A 19490-nucleotide genomic window follows, 5' to 3' on the forward strand; every position below is an offset into this window, starting at 1 on the left:
TTTGGACCGGGGTCAGAATAACCTGAGTATGGGAGAACTCATCACGCAACGATAAACTTAAATCACAGAGGTACTGCAAGCATGGTGGAAGACCCCCTTTCCATCACCAACTACAGGGCCGAGACGACTATGTTGAACGAAGGCGGCGGTAGGCGGGACTGTGTTGGGGCGATCGGGGGCTTCCATCAGACTTTCTACGGTGCGTCTCGGGGACATTGTTGATTCGTCAGATGAGGGGATTAAGGGGTGACTGTTATACTGGGCGTACCTAAAGGGGCTGGCATATCGAGAGGTGCTGGTGTCCCAAACGGTGTGCCCGTTGGAGAGCCACCCGGAATAGTCTCTGGAACAGCAGGGAGTGCTGGGATATCAGGAGGTAGCCACACATTGTTTTTCGCCTGAGTATCCTCGAATTCTCTGTATACAATCCCCTGTGGCCAAGTTTCAGGGTTCAAAGCGTTCTCTTTTAGTTTCATTGGAATGCCGACCTTGTAGGAGATGAAGTTCATCGATAGTGGGTCGGTGCCTTTTTTCACTAAAGAGACGACTTTAACTGGTTCAGTCGTTCGCAGTCCATCACGAACGTGTTATTGCTGTTGTTGTTGTTGTGGTTGATGTTATGTTTGCTGTTGTTGTTGTTGTGGTTGTTGTTGGCGTGATTGGTGTTGCAGTTGTAGTCGTCGTTGTTTCTGTTGTAGTTGTTGTTGTTGATTTTGTTGTTGTTGTTGTTTCTTCTATGATTGTGTGAGTTGTTGTTTTTGTTGAACATTTTTTGGTAGGCCCTTTTCTGCTTTCTCCGCTTACTAGCCTTTGCAGCCAATTTTTCCTGGCTCAGGTGTCGCGACTTTCGAGCATCGTACTTCGTCCAAACAGCTTTCCACACCTTCCTGTCGCCTAAAACCCTCCAACCGGAGTCGGCGGCATCATTTCGGTAGTTTTTGTTGTTCAATTTGCCCATTAGGCTGGGCGGGGACGGCAAACGTGCGTCCATAGTATTAATTACAGAGGCAAGGCATTTAATTTCATTCAAAATGTCCCCACCAACTGCGTCGGCAAGACAATGCTCTCCAGTCAACACATTTGAAGTAGAACACCGTTCAGTGCATTGCGCAGCCATGTCCATGGTTAGACTACTCAAATTTGTCACTTCATCACATATTTTCGTCAGCTCACGTGACAAATCCCCCGTAAGATCACGAACGTAGTCCTCGATGCGGTTTCTCGTCGTCTCCATGGATATATTGAATAATGAGGTCAGGTGGTTTTTAATGCCAGCGACCTCATCGGATTTGTTTAAAGAGCTGACCTCAAGACCGCGCGACAATGTCGACACCGCATTTTTTACTTTCGACGTTGTGTTGTTATTTACATTTGACACCGATTCTATTAAGGTGGACAGTGAACTTTCCAGGCCTGCGATCGCTTCGAGAATTGAATCAGATTTTTTGTTCTGGCTTGCAAGTCGATGCAAAACTTGCGTGCTGGTATCCAGTTGTTTTTCAAAGGCCTTATGCTGATCAATTAGCAATCTAAGATCAAATTCCAACGTGACGAGCACTTGGCAAGAACTGCAGCACGGTAGCACGTAAGATTGAACATCAATCTTTTTGTCCCTTTTCCGTAGAGAACCACGTTGAACTGAGACTCCCACGCAGGCGGCATGAAATGAGCGCGCACACCCAATGCAGCTCCACAATTCCGTATCGACGGTAGTTTCCAGTGAACAAATTTCGCAGTTCATTTTGTCAAAAATAACACACAAGAATAAAAAACGAAGAGCACGCAAAAAAAAACGAATGTGCTATACCACGAAAACGCACGTGGCTACGAGCAAATTGAAAACGCGTCCGCACTGAATGACAACTAATTTGTAACATCCATACCTCTCACACCAAAGTCACGAGTTCAAATCTCACCCCCGGACAAGTCACAAATGACCCAAGAGTGTTAAAGTGACTATAATAATAATAATAAAAAAAAAGAGTTATATGTGGTCAAAACCTGACCTCTGTTCGTAATTTGAAATTGCACCCCCAATATGTTGCCGAAAGACGTAATCCTACGTCAAAAACCACACAAAGCGCGTTAGGCCCTCCTCAAAAGTAAGGCAGGTGGTGTTCATTTGAAACGATAATAACTTTTCGGGGGTAGCTCGGATTCACCACATCCGGTCTTGAGCCAAGATGTTCCCAATACTCCAAAGGTTCTACATTTTTTAAAACGTAGAAAATCGACCAACAACAGCGCCACCTAGAGCTGCGAATGTGAAAGTGGCTCGTTCCTCCATACATTTTGTTGATTTTCCCCATACAAACTTGAAGTCCTTTGAGCGAGGGGTTCCCGTGAACCAAATGACTTCAAATTTTGGCACCCCCCCACCACCACCACCATTCCAGGGGGTGGCGTTTGAATTTTGTTCATGTAACGCTGAACCACTCTAATGCTACAAGGATTTCTTTCGCAGTAAGACTACCTCGACGTGATTACTTTTCGATTATATTTAAATTTGAAAGCTTTCTAATATCATTCCGGATTATATACAACAATTTTAGAACATTACATTTTAGTCTACAGCAGTTTTGGATAATCATGTTAGGTGAAAGAAAAGTTCTCTTCCTAGCGTATTTTAGCACCTCACAGCGTACGTAAGCAAATCAAGCAATGCACTCAATTCTGTTTTACGCGGTTTTCAATTTTTTTCGTTTTTGTCCTCATTCAAAATGGCTAGAGCAGTTTTAATACCACCTTATTTTTCTTTGATTTTTTTTTTTTGTGATTGAGAAAAAAATCGCGGGAAAACGGATTTGACTGCATACAACTCATAATCCCCATAAATACAGATTTACGCATTCTTTGGCCTACTATATGTACAATTCTATAACACTCTACAAAAGTCAGCTTAAATCCAAACCCCTGTCGGCGCAAAACAATCCAAATAAATACTGAGAAAAATCAACGCGCTCACTTTCACTAGCCCATAAAAGAAGGATCGATTGTATGTTGTTTTTTTTTCAATCAATATTAGACAGAAATATATACACAATACAGTTAAAGATTAAACAAACGAGAAACTTCCTTCTTCTTCGAATTCCAATAGTTAGGGGGGAAATGGTTAAATGCATTCTACCGTGTAAGGATCCAGTTCGAGCACTCTTGCAACTAATGGCCTTCTTGCCGTCGGAGAATATTAGTAAGCGCTTACCGTGACCTGTAGTGTATTTACAATCGGACTAACTCTCAACTCTGGCAGGATAAGCAGAGTTGCATTAGGCGTTGGCACAAGGGATTTAGTTTCATTTGTTTTCTTTTTGTCGTGTGTAGTAGGTTGGTAGTAGTTATGTGTTAGTTGGCAACTCTATGTATATTGGACACTACTGAATGCTACGCGGTCCCCTGTTAGTGCCTAGTACTACAGGTGTGTCTGTAAGAAGAGAAAAGAAAACGTGAGTAAAATAATGCACTGGATACAGCAGATTTGTCAAAAAGAAAAGGTTGTAATGAAGTTATGTAAACGAAAACTGACAAAAACGAAACAGAGAAAGGTAAAAAAAAAATATGGTTAGAGAGGTTGTGTGAATTAGTCTTCTAGGGAGCACTCGCGGGTTAGAATAAAAAGATCGAACGGAGACCAGATGGTTTCGATTTACGGTTTAATGTTGATTTCTTTTCCTTTATTTGGTAGTTTTACAACCACGTGATACATTGAGATGCATGATATTTTTTTTTTTTGTGTGTTTTGCATAAATTGGATTTCGACGATTTCGCTTGGTTTCTGTGTGTAATTTGCTGTTATTTTGATTACAATGTCTCATAGTATAGATTCTTCTACATCGTCATCCATAATATAGCGAACACCGAAAACGGAAAGAAGCTCCTAGAATCGAGGAACGCAAAATTTGCGCTTCAGAAATAAGTTACATCAGTTAATATCATTTATTGCTTGTGATGTGTACGGATGTGACTGATCAAACAAATAAACTTCGAGATGTATATAACAGTTATTGCATCTGATTATGTGATTTACTATTCTCTACATTTTCCGTTTTTTTTATTTGTTTTTGTTTTTGAGTTTGTTCGTGTTGAGGTTTCAATTTGTTTGGAGTACGCCTAACTATCTATTCGAATGAGAATTTGATTTTATCCGTTGCTCACTCGTGTTTTCGCGGCTTACTTGTTCATACGAGTATCACTGGCGTCCGCACATCAACATTGGTTACACAATAGAATAGTGAAGCAAATTAATCAACAAAAATAAAACTAGTTTTCTCCTCAACACTTCAGTGTGATGAGTTTCTGCTAATGTGTATAATTGTTTGAGAACATTTGCTATTCCACTTTAGTTTTTATACGTTTGTGTTTGTTTTGTTACTTTCTGTTTTTTGCTTTACACGAGTTCATTATTTCTTTGTTTTATGTATTTCATAACTAAATTACATTATTGTATCGGGTTTTGGTTTTCAGTTTGTAAATATTTCACTTATCTACTATACTGCATAGCGTTTTATCTTTTTGTTCTTCTTTAAATTATTGTATTTATTTCGTAGTTGTTGTACCGCTACTGAACGTGTCCCATTACCTTTTTTCACCATTCATTGTTGGAACAATTTCGGAAGTGTTCCTTTTAGCGTACCGTATTTAGCACTTATTCCAATCTTCATTCCATTTGGTTACGCATTTCTATTACTTGGTGGCGATTGCGTTAGCGAGAAGCCCAAAATCTTAAAGCATAACATAAATATGGTTTATGGGTGAACTCTCGACGCTTAACTCTAGGATTTTTCTAGGATTTTCCAAAACTTTTACGGAAAATGTTCAGGGTAATAAGTAAGCTGTTTTTTAAACAGCTTACCTTTAGTTCCTAGGAATCATCGATAGAAGTCATTGTTTACAAAAGCTGTTACGCCCTAATTCCAGCTCTATCTAGAAATATCAGAACTCACGAAACATACAACAAGGAAACTGTAACTCGACGTTTACTGCAGTGCAATAAACAGGGAGTTCCAATTTTATAAGCGGTGTCGCAGCAATGGCTGGTACCGATCACTGCTGTCAAAAATAGTGATTTTAGTGACCATGTTGAAGAACCTCATAGTGACTTATAGTTGTAAAAATAGTGACTAAAAAGTGACCTAAGAGAAGAAAAGTAGTCGTTATGATGGCACACCAAATTAAAGTTTGATGTTTTAGACTTATTCAATTAGTATCTCATAAACACTTATGTACGATATGAACCTTTAAAGCGAAATATTCAATATAATGCGTATGGCCAAACCCACGGTATTAGTCAGGGTGTCTACTAACTGCAAAAACCTGGAAAACCGGGAATCCTCAGGAAATTTTATTTTCCCAAAAATACCTGTTTCTTACTAACGGTTTTTTTAAAGAATATAATGAATTTTAAAATACAAGCATTAAATTTTCACGATATTTTCATTAAAACTTTGAACTTTGTAGAACCACAGTTGATTAATCTTCAGTAACAAATAAATTTAAAAAATCACAGGCTTGAAATGTTTTTTTTTTGTTTTGAAACATGCATAGAAATTTTAAATTTCAACTAGTTCTGGACTTAAAAGTTATAATACTTCAAAAAAAAAAATTCAAGAATCTGGAATATAATTCTCCGCACAGTTTTAAAGGCTTGTGGAATTTTATTATAATTTCGAAGGACCTCATTCCAAGCGAGTTCTGGGGAAAAAAAATCTTTCAGAAAAACATCAAATGCAATCTGCTGTCAAGGTAGCTCCGATGAATAGATTTCATGTGAAGCCTGATTGTTTTCAGTAGAATTTTAAGAAACCCTGAATTGAATTAAAAGTGCATTTCAATGACAATTCGTAGGAATTTCTGAGTAGCACAACTCCTGTGTACTTCAGAGGAAAATTTCAATGGCATTCTGAAGATATTTTCATAAATTTTGTGGGAGAAAACGAATCCGGAGCATGAAATCTGAGAATAACTCGAGGACATCTTCATAGGAATTCAAAACAAAATTCAGGAGAGTTTTCCAAACAAATTATGGGACGAAATCAAAGGAATTTGTAAAGAGAAATGCCAATGAATTATTAGCAGACTTTCAATGTGAGTAAGGGGAAGGATTCAAAAGGAAATCTGTAATGAATTCAATGAATATTCGGAGAATCTTTCCAAAGGGTTTCTTATTGGAGCCTCCCTTAGCTCAGTCGGCAAAGGCGCAGCTACAAATCAAGACCATGCTGGAGGTGACTGGGTTCAATTCCCGGTCCGGTCTAGGAATTTTTCGGGTTGGAAAATTTCTCGACTTCCTTGGGCATAGAAGTATGATTGGACTTTCCACACAATTATACCAATGCAAAAATGGTACAGGCAACAAAAGCTCTCAATTTATAACTGTGGAACTGCATCTAGAACACTAAGTTGAGAGCACGCAAATAACTAATATGCGATATGCTTGAAAAGCAAAGAAGAAAAAGAAAAAGAATTTTACCTGAAGCTAATGAAACTGTTTTGAAGTTTTTTTGTAGTTTGAGAAACAAGCCTGATGATCACAATACTTCTCATCAAATTCTTAAACTTCCCTGAACTTTATAAGGCTTCCTATTGTTTAGTCAATTTTTCTTGCGATCATGGATATCCTATAAAGGTTTAACAATTCGCTGAAGTTCTCTAAACTTCTTTAAAATTTATGTGACATCTCTAATGATAACGGAACTGCTTTGAGGTTCTCTGTTCTTTTCTGAAGTTCTCATAACTTCTCGAACGTTTTTGCAGTTCTCATTAAGCTTGTTGTAATGCACTTCCGTGAACTTCTGAACTTATACGAAGACCTCAATTAACTTTTTAACGTCTCTGAAGGTATCTGAAAATCTGGGAACTGCTTTAAATTTCCCACTATTTTTCTGAAACTAATGGAACTGACCTCCCCCAGAAATTCCTCCAATTATTGGAGCCTAATAAGCTTCTTTCAAATGCTCCCGCATATTTCTAATGTTCATAAAAATTCTTGAAGTTCGCGGATCTCCCCTTAAGCTCCATAGATTTCTATAAAGTTCTCGAAATGTTTCTGAAGACCACTGTTTTTCTGTGTATTTGTCGAAGTTTTTCTAAATTTCTGGAACTTTTGTGCGGCCGCAATTTTCATGGAATTAGAACGAAATAATTAATATAGTTCTATGATTTTCACTGAAGTTCTCAAGATTTTTCTGAAGCTCATGAAACTTCCCTTAAATTAACGGCGCATTAATTTAAAAAAATCGTTGAAATGCCTAGGAAAATTCTCCGACATAATCAATGCGTGTCTTCGTCCCAGGTTCTCGAAAAATTTCTCATGCCATCATGGGAAAATATCTGAGTGATGCCATTTAAATTTCTGAACAGTTGGAGATCTTCCGAATGATATGTGCACAACCTGAAGCCATGAAAAATATCCACAGGACTAAATTAAATCCTTTGATCAGCTGGAGATATTTCAAATACTGCCTGATCAACCTAGAAGAATAACTGAGAGACAAGATTTATATTTTCTAATCGTTGTACATAGGAGGAATGGATGTTATGTCGGCCTAAATGCCCCTAATTTGGGCCCATACATAAATACCAAAAATATCCATTAGTATCGTCCCAATGACGCGTTCACCTAGTTAAAATTGATAAATAGCAGATTTTTAGCGATGGACCCAATCTTAGATCCATAGGCCAACATTAAAGCCATTTCCCCTATATCTCCAGAATAATACTTTATCAACCTAAAGTCTTCAAAAATATACAGAGAAGTTTATTGATATCATATTGAAAATCCTCCCTTAGCTCATTCGGCAAAGGTACAGCTACAAAGCAAGACCATGCTGGAGGTGACTATGTTCGATTGCCGGTCCGGTCTAGAAATTTATCGGATTGGAAAATTTCTCGACTTCGAGTATGATTGTATTTGCCACGCAATCATACTAATGTAAAAATAGTATAAGTATCGGAAGCTCTGAATGAATAACTGTGGAAATGCATCTAGAACACTAAGTTGATCAATAAGCTTGAAATGCGAAGAAGAAGAAGAAGAAGATGATCGAAAATCCTTGAATATATAGAAAAATTTCGAAAATACTACGGAGATTCCTGAAATACCAACAACGTCCGTGTACTTTCTAACAGTTTCTAGAACTTATGTTCAATTCAATAAGCTCAACCGTAGCACTCTGAACGTTATTCCAATCCATTGGGATTATCCGAAGTTTTTTAAGTTCCCAGAATGTGTGGGAAGTTCCGCAATCTTCTGAGAAGTTCCATAGCTTATATAGGCTTCCCTAAACTTTTAGGAAAATCACTGAATTTCTACCAAATTTGCTAAACTTTTTTCCAATTTCCTATAACTCATACAAAGTTCCCTGATCTTTGTAGGTATCCCTGAATCTTCGACAATGCACCCCTTTAACCTCGGATAAGCCGCGAGCATTCGACCCAACTCCTACTAGACCTAGAATTAAGTAAATTTTGTTATGAAACAATGAATTATCGGCTCCGTAAAGCTAAGGCGATGAAGCCTTTCAAATAAACGAACTTGATAAAACAAAAATTTCCTGAACATCTACACAGTTTCCTTCACTTATTGAAACATTTCTCAAATTCTACGAAGCTCTCTGAATGTCTTCCCAGTCCCATATATTTTTTTCCAATCCCTCTTAATTCTACCGACATCTATGAACTTCTTCGAACTTCCAGGTAGACCTTATACCTTTTCTACGAATATTCTGAAACACCTGTACAATTCCCAGAAATCAAATGAAATTCCCAACTTTCAACTTTTTTAAGCAAGTCATCTGACAAATTGCTACCAAGTTCCCTAAACTGATTACGAAGACCCCTGCGGTTCTAAGAAGATTGCTGAACTTAAACAATATTTCTTGAGCATCTACAAAATTCTCTGAACTTCTAAGAAATTTGCTGAGCTTCTACCAGGTTTTCCAAACTTCTACGAAGCTCCGGGAGTTTTCACAAAATCCCCTGCATTTCTTTGAAATTTAACTCAGTTCCGTAGTTCTCTAAACTTCTAAAAAGTCCACTGAACTACAAATGAAGTTCACTGTATGTCTACAAAGTTTTCAAAACTTTTAAGACAATCGTTGATGCTCTAGAAATCCTGAACTACTGCTTGATCCCCTGTATTATTCCAAGGCTATGACACATCAACGAAGGGCCCTTAAATTAAAATGAGGGAGTTCGAAGGAAAGGGGTGTAAGTGACTTTGATCGATTCTCTTCATCAACTTTCTCTGTCGTTAATAATTCAGGTGCAAACACATTCCTTGATTCGTGTGCCATTCTGGATGCTAGATGAGAACCTCCTTTATCAAACTATGTAGCAGAAATAGCGCAAAATCTGTTTATAAAGCTGTGGGTATATCAAAAGAGAAAGTCGATGAAGAGAATCGATCAAAGTCAATCAAATTAGGTCCCCGAACTTTTACAATGTCCCCTGATTTTAAACAAAGGTCCTTTAAATTCCACGATGCTCCCCAAACATGTACAAAGTTCCCACTTCGAAGATCTCCCATTTTTTTTACAAAGTTCCCTGAATTTCTATGAAGTCCCTGAAGTTTTATGAAGCATCCTGAAGTTAAAAAAATCTAAAACTTCTAAATTTATACGAAATTCACTGATTTTTTTTAAAGTTCGTTTATTTCGTACTAAATTCAAGGATGTTATACAAAGATCTCGAAACTTTCACAAAATTTGCGGACCTTCTACAAAATTCTCTGCACTCCTACGAAGCTCACTGATGTTTCACAAAGTTCGATGAAATTCTACAAATTTAACTGAACTTCTTGAAAGTTAGCTGAGTTTCTACACAGTTAGATGAGCTTTTACCAAATTGGCAGCTCTTTTAGAAAGTATTCTGGATTTCTAGGCAATTCCCTGAACTACCACAATATTTATTAAAGATGTACGCAGTTTCCTGAAGATCTACTAACTTCCTTGAAGTTCTATAACGTTCACTGAACTTTTAAGAAGTTCCCCGAACTTCTACGAAGTTCCATGAACTTCTGTAAAGACCATAAATCTGAAATAGTGATCATCCTCTAATGTTTGCAAATTTGGTGAAGACATTTCGTCGATCTCGTTGAAGATGTTTTTTTTTTAACACACCAGACATCCCTGCTAATCTGTCAATTTGAAAGACTTCAGGGTTCGACTTCGTGGATCAAAGATATCAACTTCGAATACCTTATTGGTCGACTCCGGAAACCTATGGTTTTAGTCTAGAGGATTTACGGATCATCATAGGTCAACTCTGGAGGTCCTATAGCTCTATAACCATAAGAGATTAACTTAAGATCATGGGACCTCTTACCTCGTTTAGTTGGTTAATGTATAGCTACAATGCTGAAACATACTGAGATTATGGCATTCGTGTAGGATAAGGTGGCGGAAGTTTGTGTCGCGAGCGATTCCGAAGGCAGACTCATGTAACACCCAAGTATTTCCTGTCGTTTTTGGAAGAGTACAAAGTTATTTATAGGGAGAAGCATGATAACAGACCGGTATGGTGAAGTTGAACTAAACAGCTTAATCTGTTGAAAAACTGCGTGTTGAACTGGAGGAAAAGGAAAAGGGCATCTCGTAGCTACGGAAGCGGCCGAAATTGTGTTGGCATCGGTTATGACGTCACAGCAAGATGAAGAGATTGTGAAAACAAAAGTGTTGGCTGTGAAGGAACAGGCAGATGCTTTGGTGATACAAATAGCTAACGAAAGTCTCAAAGCTGCCGAACCTGCCCTTCAAGCGACCTCAGCTTCACTGGATATTATGTCCAATGTAGATATTGCACCGGTTCGGAAACTTGGGAAGCCTCCCTATTTGATTACGGTAATCATGGACGCTGTGTTGATCTTGCTTCAAAAGCGAGTGTTAGCGGTGAAAGCGGATGCAGAACGGCAGTTCCTGTTTACTTCCTGGGGAGCCTCATAAAAATTGTTGGCAGAGGCAGGTCTTATCGGCAAACTTCAGAACTTTAAGAAACATTTGATCAATGCTGAGATGATCGATCTGCTGGTTCTATGCTATAAATATTCTTTGTATACCATGAGACAGCGAGAGCTGCTTGTGGAAATGTTGCCGGATTGCTCCAGTGGACTAAAGCTATGGGAAAATTCTTCGAAATCAGCAAAGATGTGCTTCCGTTGAAAGCAAACCTAGCAAGGCAGGAGAAGAAATCGAAGGCAGCGAATTCAATTCCCGATCAATCGTATCATTGTGTCATTATGTCTATCACACATGTACGCATATAAAAATGGCATTGGCTTTGAAAGGCTCTCGAATAACTACTCTAGAAGTACTCAAAGAACACTAAGTTGACGGTGGAAGTGAAAGTTCCAGTAGAGACATAAAAGCCAAAGATGAAGATGGGTTGATTTCGAATATTATACGGATCAAATCAAGATCAACAATTGAATAGGCCTCATCAGCTTCTGTAAACAAACCGTCGTGCGGCTTTTTTTTCTCGTGACTCTGAGCTCATCTATTTGCATAGATAATTATAGATGAAATCCAGAAATCTACACAATAAGATTATTTTACCGAAATCTGTGAAATTTTACCGAAATCTCAACAGCTTCACCGAACGGTAAACAGTTCAGTGATTTTTCACAGTTTCCTGTAACTTTTCAACGAATATCTTAAAATAATCTTAGTGTGTAGCAAAGATTTTATGAATTTTATCCAAAAGCCTTACATTTTATCTCCAGATATCTGACGGAATGAAGTGTTAGACCATATGGATTACCTCCAGAGATCTTATGGGTCAACTTCAAAGGTCTTATGTATTAACAAAAGCTCTATACATTATATATTAGTCAATCTCTTCACAGACCTTCTGAGTTCAATTGATATAAAACCTCTCCTTTTCTTCAAATAAAATTTCTGGTCACTTGCAGCTAGCTGCTAGAATTGACAAGCGTAATACAGAGAATGTAAGATATACATACTTACATTTCATGTATTTTTCGCATCTGGGTATCTACGTTACCGCAATCGCACCGAGTTCCTTCAGGTTTCCTACGAATAGGCCGTGTTCCACTCTATTTCTCCTCTAACGACACTCTGCTTTCATTAACAACTTTGCTATTTACATCCTCACTTTGTCAACCATATTCACTCACCTCCTTCCACCTGCAACTAACATGATATCTCTGTCTCTCCCAGTCTCTCGCTATATGTAACAACGACGTCATCGGTTAGCTGTTTTGACACATATTTCCTTTCTACTTCTGTGAACTGTCGCTTCTGTTGATTTGGATTGATTGGTTGATTTTGATTTAATGCATTCAATGTGACTATGGAAAACAATTACTGCACCGATCTCTGTACCTTTCTTGTTGCGCACCATTGAGAAAAGGAATCGAACAAACTAAAACTGATTGTCTGACTTACACACATCGTAACAAGTAAGGGCTAAACTTCATCATAAATATAGCATCTCTTCATTTCAAGTTGGATTCACCTATCTCTTGCTCATGATCATCTTCCTTATCGTTACCACTTCCGTTGTCGGTCGGATTCATCATGGTGGTACCGAAACTTCTACTGAAACAATCTTCAATGACTTCCAGCTATTTGGAATCGAATGGAAAATATGGACAGAAATTAAAAATAAGGAAACCAACGTTTAACGCTGACTGTTTCTAGTGAGGCTGTGAGGATAATATACAGTAAGTATTATAATCGCGCGTTCTCTCTCTCTCTCTCTCTCTCTCTCTTTCGCTCCTTCTGTCTAGTATTATGTGAAAGATCAATATAACACAGGGATTACACAACAACGTCGAGTTTTTTGTTTGCTTGCTATTATCTTGATGAGAAAGGGATTATACCGGGGGTTATGTAATTTTCTCAAACAATGAATATGTTAAAGTTTAATGTGGGTGTAAGTCTTTTAATTTTCCTGACCTAATTTTTAGATAAACAATCGATTTTATTTTCTTTCACTTTATTTGCTGTTTGCTTCGAACGATAAATTTGGATTATTCAACAAAGAGTACCTACGATAATACAATATGTATGTAGGATGTTCTATATGTACGCGTGTATATGTATTGGTGTGCCTTACATGCTACGAACTGGAATAATATGATATTTTCGCGAAATGTAGTGTCAATTTCATTAATGATGTCGTTTCTCTTGTAGTATCAGTTAGCTATGTATAATGATAATCGTATGTTTTTGTTTTGTTTTTCAATTTCAATAGTATATGTACAATAGGCTAAATGTCGTAAAACTACGTCAACTGGGTTGCATTGGTTTGCTTATTGAGATTTTGTTTGTTGGTTTGTTTGTAACGTTGATTATTATTTTCTTTTCGATCATTTAACTTTATACAGTGCCAGTGATCATAAGTTAATCGATCTTCTTTTTGTTTCAATTTGTATATTATATATGTTCAATTCTTAGCTACACTTTAATATATCCTGATAACGAACGCTGGCTTAGAGTAGGTTTTTTCTTGGTTTGTTATTTTTGCGGGAATATTCCCTATATCTGTAGCATTTTGGTTACTGGTTCGTATGGCTTCGATTTTTCTGTGGTGAGTATGGGTAGATGAATTATCGGAATGTACAATCAGTTCATCGTTACTATTATTCACTTTCAGTTGTAATCATAGTCTACTTGGTATCTGAGATTTTCCTGATTTTGTCCGGATTTTAGTAAATGAAAGCATGAAAAATAGAACGTACAGCAGTGGTGGTTAGTAGAAGCAATGTGAATCGAAGGAGAAAATGTTAATGCTAAAAGAAAACGGATACCATTAGTTGAATTACCTAAATGTCATCATATTATTACAGGGATCAATTAATTGAAGGGACTGGAAGGAAGGGGAAGCAAGTGAACTGTGTGAACTGCTTTCTGAAAGTTACAAGCATATTTGGCTGTTTGAATGCTGGATTGGAATTGTCAAGCTCACGAAACTCCGTAAGCTCAGTGAAGTCAAGAAAAGACATCCAAATGGAGTTCGAAAATCACGCCCAGCCAGGTGGAAAGGAGGGAAAGGCTTTGTCAATATCTAAGTGCTCTGTGTTTATCAGAAAATACTTTGAAGAAGCTAGAACCATTGAGAAATGTACTGCGCTGTTTATGAGCCGCTTCTGAATTATGTGATTTTGATGATGAAGTAAAAGGAACGTTAAACACATATTTTGAGTACCCAGGAGCCATCATCCACATCACAACAAGCTTTCGGTGTCCTCGGAGAAATGGTTCGTACCTTTAATTCATACCAGAATCTATCATGAGACAAATCATACCGGTTTAATTGAGTGCTCATGGCAGTAGTGCCGTATCCAAGAATGTTCCAAATGCTCCCAGAAAAGTGATCAAAACAGACTAGAAGCAACACCCGTTGGGCGATAAATCAAATCTCACGAGCTTTAAATGATTCGATCATTTATGATTATATTGAACTGCCTACACATTCGGATTTTTCGGACGTCCTTGGGCAAGTGACCAAAACGTATACCGTTTTTCGAATTCATAAGGGTAAATAAGGCCAGATATTACAGAGGATGGAATAATTCAGATTTATTCTTAAAACTATGGGCAAACTTCTTTTTTTTCAGTGAGTCGATAATAGAGATGGTCCCTTCAATATCGAGTTATGGAGAGATGCTGTATTCCAATCTTTATCAAATTATATAACGAAGGAAGTACCTCGGGAAATATATCTTACACTGAGGCAAATAGACTAAAGAATTTCATAAGACTCGACTTATGAACGACAAATATGAATTACATAAGCGCGACTTATGAAAGATTTTCGTCTAACATATACGCCTTTAGCCATTCCATTTTCTCAAGCGTTGAAAGACAAGTGGCACATAACAGATGTGGAACTCGATAATCAAAAATCGAACCCATTTCAGTGATTTCAAGTGGTATAGAAAGACATCAATCTGTCAAATTGATTATACCAGCTGTAAAATGAGAAAGGGGATCAAGAGGGTAGTCAATTCTATTAAAATAATTATAGCGTGGTTTACAATTATCTGTTTTTTAGAACTTTTCAAGCTACGTCCTTTATTTATAACTATATAGCTAGCTCCTCACCTCGCGTCACACAGCAAACAAATATATTAACGTTTGCAATCAAACAAGTATCAATTTTCAGCCGATTTTGTATGCAATGACCCAACGATTAATCCTGAAATGCCATTGTAAACCATACGTATTGTTTTTCTGTAGTTATGGCGAAAAAAGTGGGGAAATTCCACGCTGATACTTCTCCTAATTTTAAATCATTTTGTATACTTGGAATATATACCATATATATTCCGTTAAAATTTTTAAATGTTTGGAGCCAATTGCATCAACCTTTGATTTCATTTTGGATTCACAGGAGGAAAAATATGACCCCGCAAATTAGGAGTTAACTGCATACATTTTTAAGTCTAAAGATAAGCAGCATCATTTTGCAACAAGTGTCCCGGTTTATGCGGAAATTATGCAGTGTTTTGAGCAGATCATCGTTCCATTCGCAAGCAGAACGATAAATCAAATCAAGTGCTTATCGATACCTGTAATACCCAAGGATTCAATCCTCCATATGCTTCTCAGCTGCGGCCAATTGAAAATGTTTTGAGCAAAAGATCTACTCCAATTATTTTGCACTAAAAACGTGGAAAGATTGATCGAAAAGGGAAAGGAAGGGCGTTCCTAGCAAACTTTTTTCGATCACTATGGCTAACGTCCCGACCTGGGGATCCCAGCTAGCTATCTCAAAGTTAACCGGAACGGCTATTAGAGATGAACTAGCCTTCAGCTAAAAATCTCGCAAATAAAGATTAAAAAAATGGAACGGCCAACAATAAGCACTATTTACAAACGAAAGTAATCGTTTGAATCTATTTTACATAGGATAAGTGTACCAGTATTGGCACTAGTGGTCCAGTTTTGAAATAAATTTTAATGGCTTTATTTGCGTAAATTTCTGCCAGAACATATGTTCTTACCTTGTATCGAAACAAATTTAGAAAGAATGTTAAAGTGTGAAATTTAAGATAATGTCAATTCGACGACCACTAGGGCCTAAAACTGGTACACATACCCTAGTTATGTTTCTATATTTCATAGAAAAATTTCAACTTTTTATAAATGTCAACAGATTATTTCATGACACTCATAAGTTGACTTACTAATAGCACAGTGAACAATATTATTCATATTAAATGTTTAATAACACCTATTCAACGCAAACATAAAATTTTCGAATTGTTTGCATTCAACTACATTCAACTATCGCAATTTACGCAATGAATCGAATGGAATTCAATCAGGTCAAAGAGACAAAGACGCTCTTGATTGGCTTCTGACCGGCTTGAAAATGCTAGTTAAAAAAAAACCTTTGATAAGCCCCCTGTAAAGCTGGTCGAAAAAAGAAAGGCCGCATTATCCGATGTCAATCATACAAGCTCTACAACAGCAGGCAGCTTGCTGGTTTTAGAAGCAGACATGTTGTAAACATTGCTGCACAAGATAAACTCTTAGGTATAATACAAAACACCACCTTCCACATTCAACTGTGTAATACCAATAAGTCAGTTGGGCCAGACCTTGTATGATTGACATCGCGCCTGATCGACATTACCCTGACAATTTACAATTCGCCTTCACTGTACATTAGACTGATGCAAAATTTGACTTTTTCGCTCCACAGTGCTTAAATGGTTTCAAATCGGGTTGTGATTAGCCTCCAAAAGTTACAACCAAATGAAGAAACAGACTTCGCACAAACCATTTGAAGTTTACATGTAAATTACTATGGGAAATCTCAACTTTTTGTTCATTGCCTTCTAGTCTTTTTCCATTTTGAGCTACAAAACAGTTCGATAGCTATTCTTATAGAAAATTTTCTCAGCTACAACTTTGCTGAAGATCGTTTCTATGTAAAACGAGACAGGAAATAGTTATTAATTATTTAAGAGATTGGTAAACTTATGACATGATCAAGCAGCTGCTCTGTAGGCAACACTGTATTTTGCAGTGTGACATAGTAGCCATAATTTTTGTGTCTTATTCAACGCCCCAGAAACACCAATGTTGCCTGCTGAGCAGTTGCTTGAGCATGATCATAAGACATCAGTGCATTGAACCATTAATAACTTACGATCCTTGCATTTAATCAAAAAGTGGTCTTCAGCAAAGTTGTAGCTGGGAAAATTTCCTTTTAGTTGAAAGTTTTTGAAGCAGACCGATATGGTGAATTATTAGATAGACATGAATAAAAATCTTGGTTTTACCATAGTAATTCCCATACAAACTTCAAATGGTTTGTGCCATCTCAGTTTCTCACCAAATGGGTTCAAATTTTGAGAGGTTAGTCAGGATCCGATTTGGAATCGTTTACGTACTGTGGAGCGATAATTTCAAATTTTGCATCACTCTACTGTACATATATCTCTTTACTCTTATGGTAAAATCCCATCTGCACTCGTCGGTCTGTGCGTGAAACCTGGTGGACATTTCCTTACCTTTTCACTCCTATCAAAATCGCATAAGATACTATCAAGCTTTGTGTGAAGAGATGGTGGCTCGCTGGTTCTATGGTGGAGTGAAGAGATATGACAAAGTCCGCTTGATTTCATGCACATATTTTCATATTCTTATGAGATTTTACCAACGAGTAAAGAGTTGCAGGGTCGTCGTCAACGTCAATGCTTACTGAGCATGCAACCATATCTGGATCAACAATAGAAAAGGGCCCATCAGCATTTGTAAACAAACCGTTCCAAAGCCCATTCCTCACAAATCGAAGGCCGCCCACACAAACCAACACCATCATCGTGTAGGTGGAAGTTTCCCCTATCCAATGATGGTGTTGGTTTGCGTGGGTGGCCTTCGCTTTGTGAGTAAAGGGCTTTGGAACGGTTTGTTTGCAAATGCTGATGGGCCCTTTTCTATTGTTGATCCAGATATATCTGCTTTTCTTTCATAAGAGCTAATGTCGCAAACGTAAACTTTTTCTGCGAATTTCCCGAGAATGAAAAACCATTCAAGTCAACTAAACGTAAACTGTGTAGAGGGAGACTCCCCCTATCCGATGGAATTGGTGGCTTACATGGAATGACTTACCGTTCCGATTCAAATTTCGGACACTTTCATTTTTAATTAAATATTACATCCAGTTAGAAACAAAGTAATAATGTTAGATGATCGTGGAGGGCACTAGTCAAAAAAATTTAAAATTTACAAGACATGTGGATCATATTCGACCGAGATAATCAACTTTTAAAAGTGTCCGAAATTCGAGTTTAAGTGTCCGAAATTTGAATCGGCACGGTACATGAAATATACAAAAGAAGCCATTGTTTACGTTTCCGACATTGGTCCTTGTGAACGCACAGTTTCGATATCACGACAATTTTGTTTTGACAGATCGATGGCCAACTATACCAGTTATGCCACTGAGGCAACACAAAAAAGGGGTCAACTTTTAGAAAGGTATTTTGCATGCAGTTCCACATATGTTATGTGCTAGTGGTCAATCCTGCGTGTACTTTATAAACATATTCAAATAATAAAATATTCGCTTCTGTATTGGTATATTTAAGAATGAAATATGGGGACCACCTTGCCGTATTGGATAGCATCCATACCTCTTACGCCGAAATCGCGAGTTCAATTCTCATCTCCGGACAAGTCACGAATGACCCAAGAGCAGCGTTGCCAGGTCATTTTCTGAAAATTCTGGAACAGTCTAAATATAAAATCTAGATAAATCTGGAATGCTCCAAAAATCCTATTTTTAACATAATGCTCATGAAATCAATGTGATGTGTCAATCTCCCGTAAAAGTCGGAATTTATTCAAAGTCTACCAGAATGTTTATGAAATCCATGTTTAAAAAAATATATAAAGCCAACTTGTTAGCATTGCTAAAATCATCCAAAAGTTAAGAAAAGTATTGACACATTGTTCCCAAAAAGTTTATATATCCATGACGCAGCATTTCAAAATTGATTTAAATTTGTGGTAAAACACTGCAGAAGTTTTGTTTAGAGTTCTGAAGCAGCAAAGAGTCAAGCAACTTTGATGGGATGATTTTTTTTAACTAATAGTCGATTTAGTCCTTAATATTTGATGCAGTACCAGCATATGTTTTAAATTTTTATTAGTTTTAAATAATTGTAATATTACTCTGCGATTGATCAGACTTCCAATTTCATTCTTGACATCATACAACTCACAACACTCGGTAGACCAGTAGGCTATTTGATTTTAAACTAAAATTTTCCTGGCTGAAGTGAGAATCAAAGCCTAAAATCGTGGTACTCACACACAGTTTACCTAAACTTTGGGTAACCCACATGACCATTATAAAAAAATTTATGCCTAAGAATAACATAATTATATACCAAAAATGAAAGTCTGAAAGCGTCATTTTCTGAAGTCTCAGGAGCTTGAAATTATTTTAAATTCTGGAATTTATATTTTTCCTGGGTTCCAGATCATGACATTTTCTGTTAGTCTGAATGTACT

General features: G+C 37.3%; 1 protein-coding gene across 3 annotated transcripts in view; it reads right to left on the reverse strand.

Annotated features, from left to right (window-relative positions):
- Positions 1 to 2524: 2524 nt before the first annotated feature.
- PIP5K59B (Phosphatidylinositol 4-phosphate 5-kinase 59B) overlaps positions 2525 to 19490 on the reverse strand; it is a 153590-nt gene continuing 136624 nt past the window's right edge. The window contains exon 16 of one of the 3 annotated variants that reach the window (XM_065224438.1): positions 2525 to 3421. In XM_065224438.1, coding sequence (XP_065080510.1) covers positions 3410 to 3421 — 12 coding nt within the window. In that variant the 3' untranslated portion in view covers positions 2525 to 3409. Of the gene's footprint in view, positions 3422 to 11722; positions 12578 to 13181; positions 13647 to 19490 lie in introns of those variants that run through there. The other 2 variants (XM_065224435.1, XM_065224437.1) reach the window with 2 other exon arrangements.

Source organism: Ochlerotatus camptorhynchus, unplaced genomic scaffold (genome assembly GCF_037179485.1).
Source record: "Ochlerotatus camptorhynchus isolate MF236.1 unplaced genomic scaffold, CSIRO-AGI_Acam_v1.1 ptg000211l, whole genome shotgun sequence".
Lineage (NCBI taxonomy): Eukaryota > Metazoa > Arthropoda > Insecta > Diptera > Culicidae > Ochlerotatus > Ochlerotatus camptorhynchus.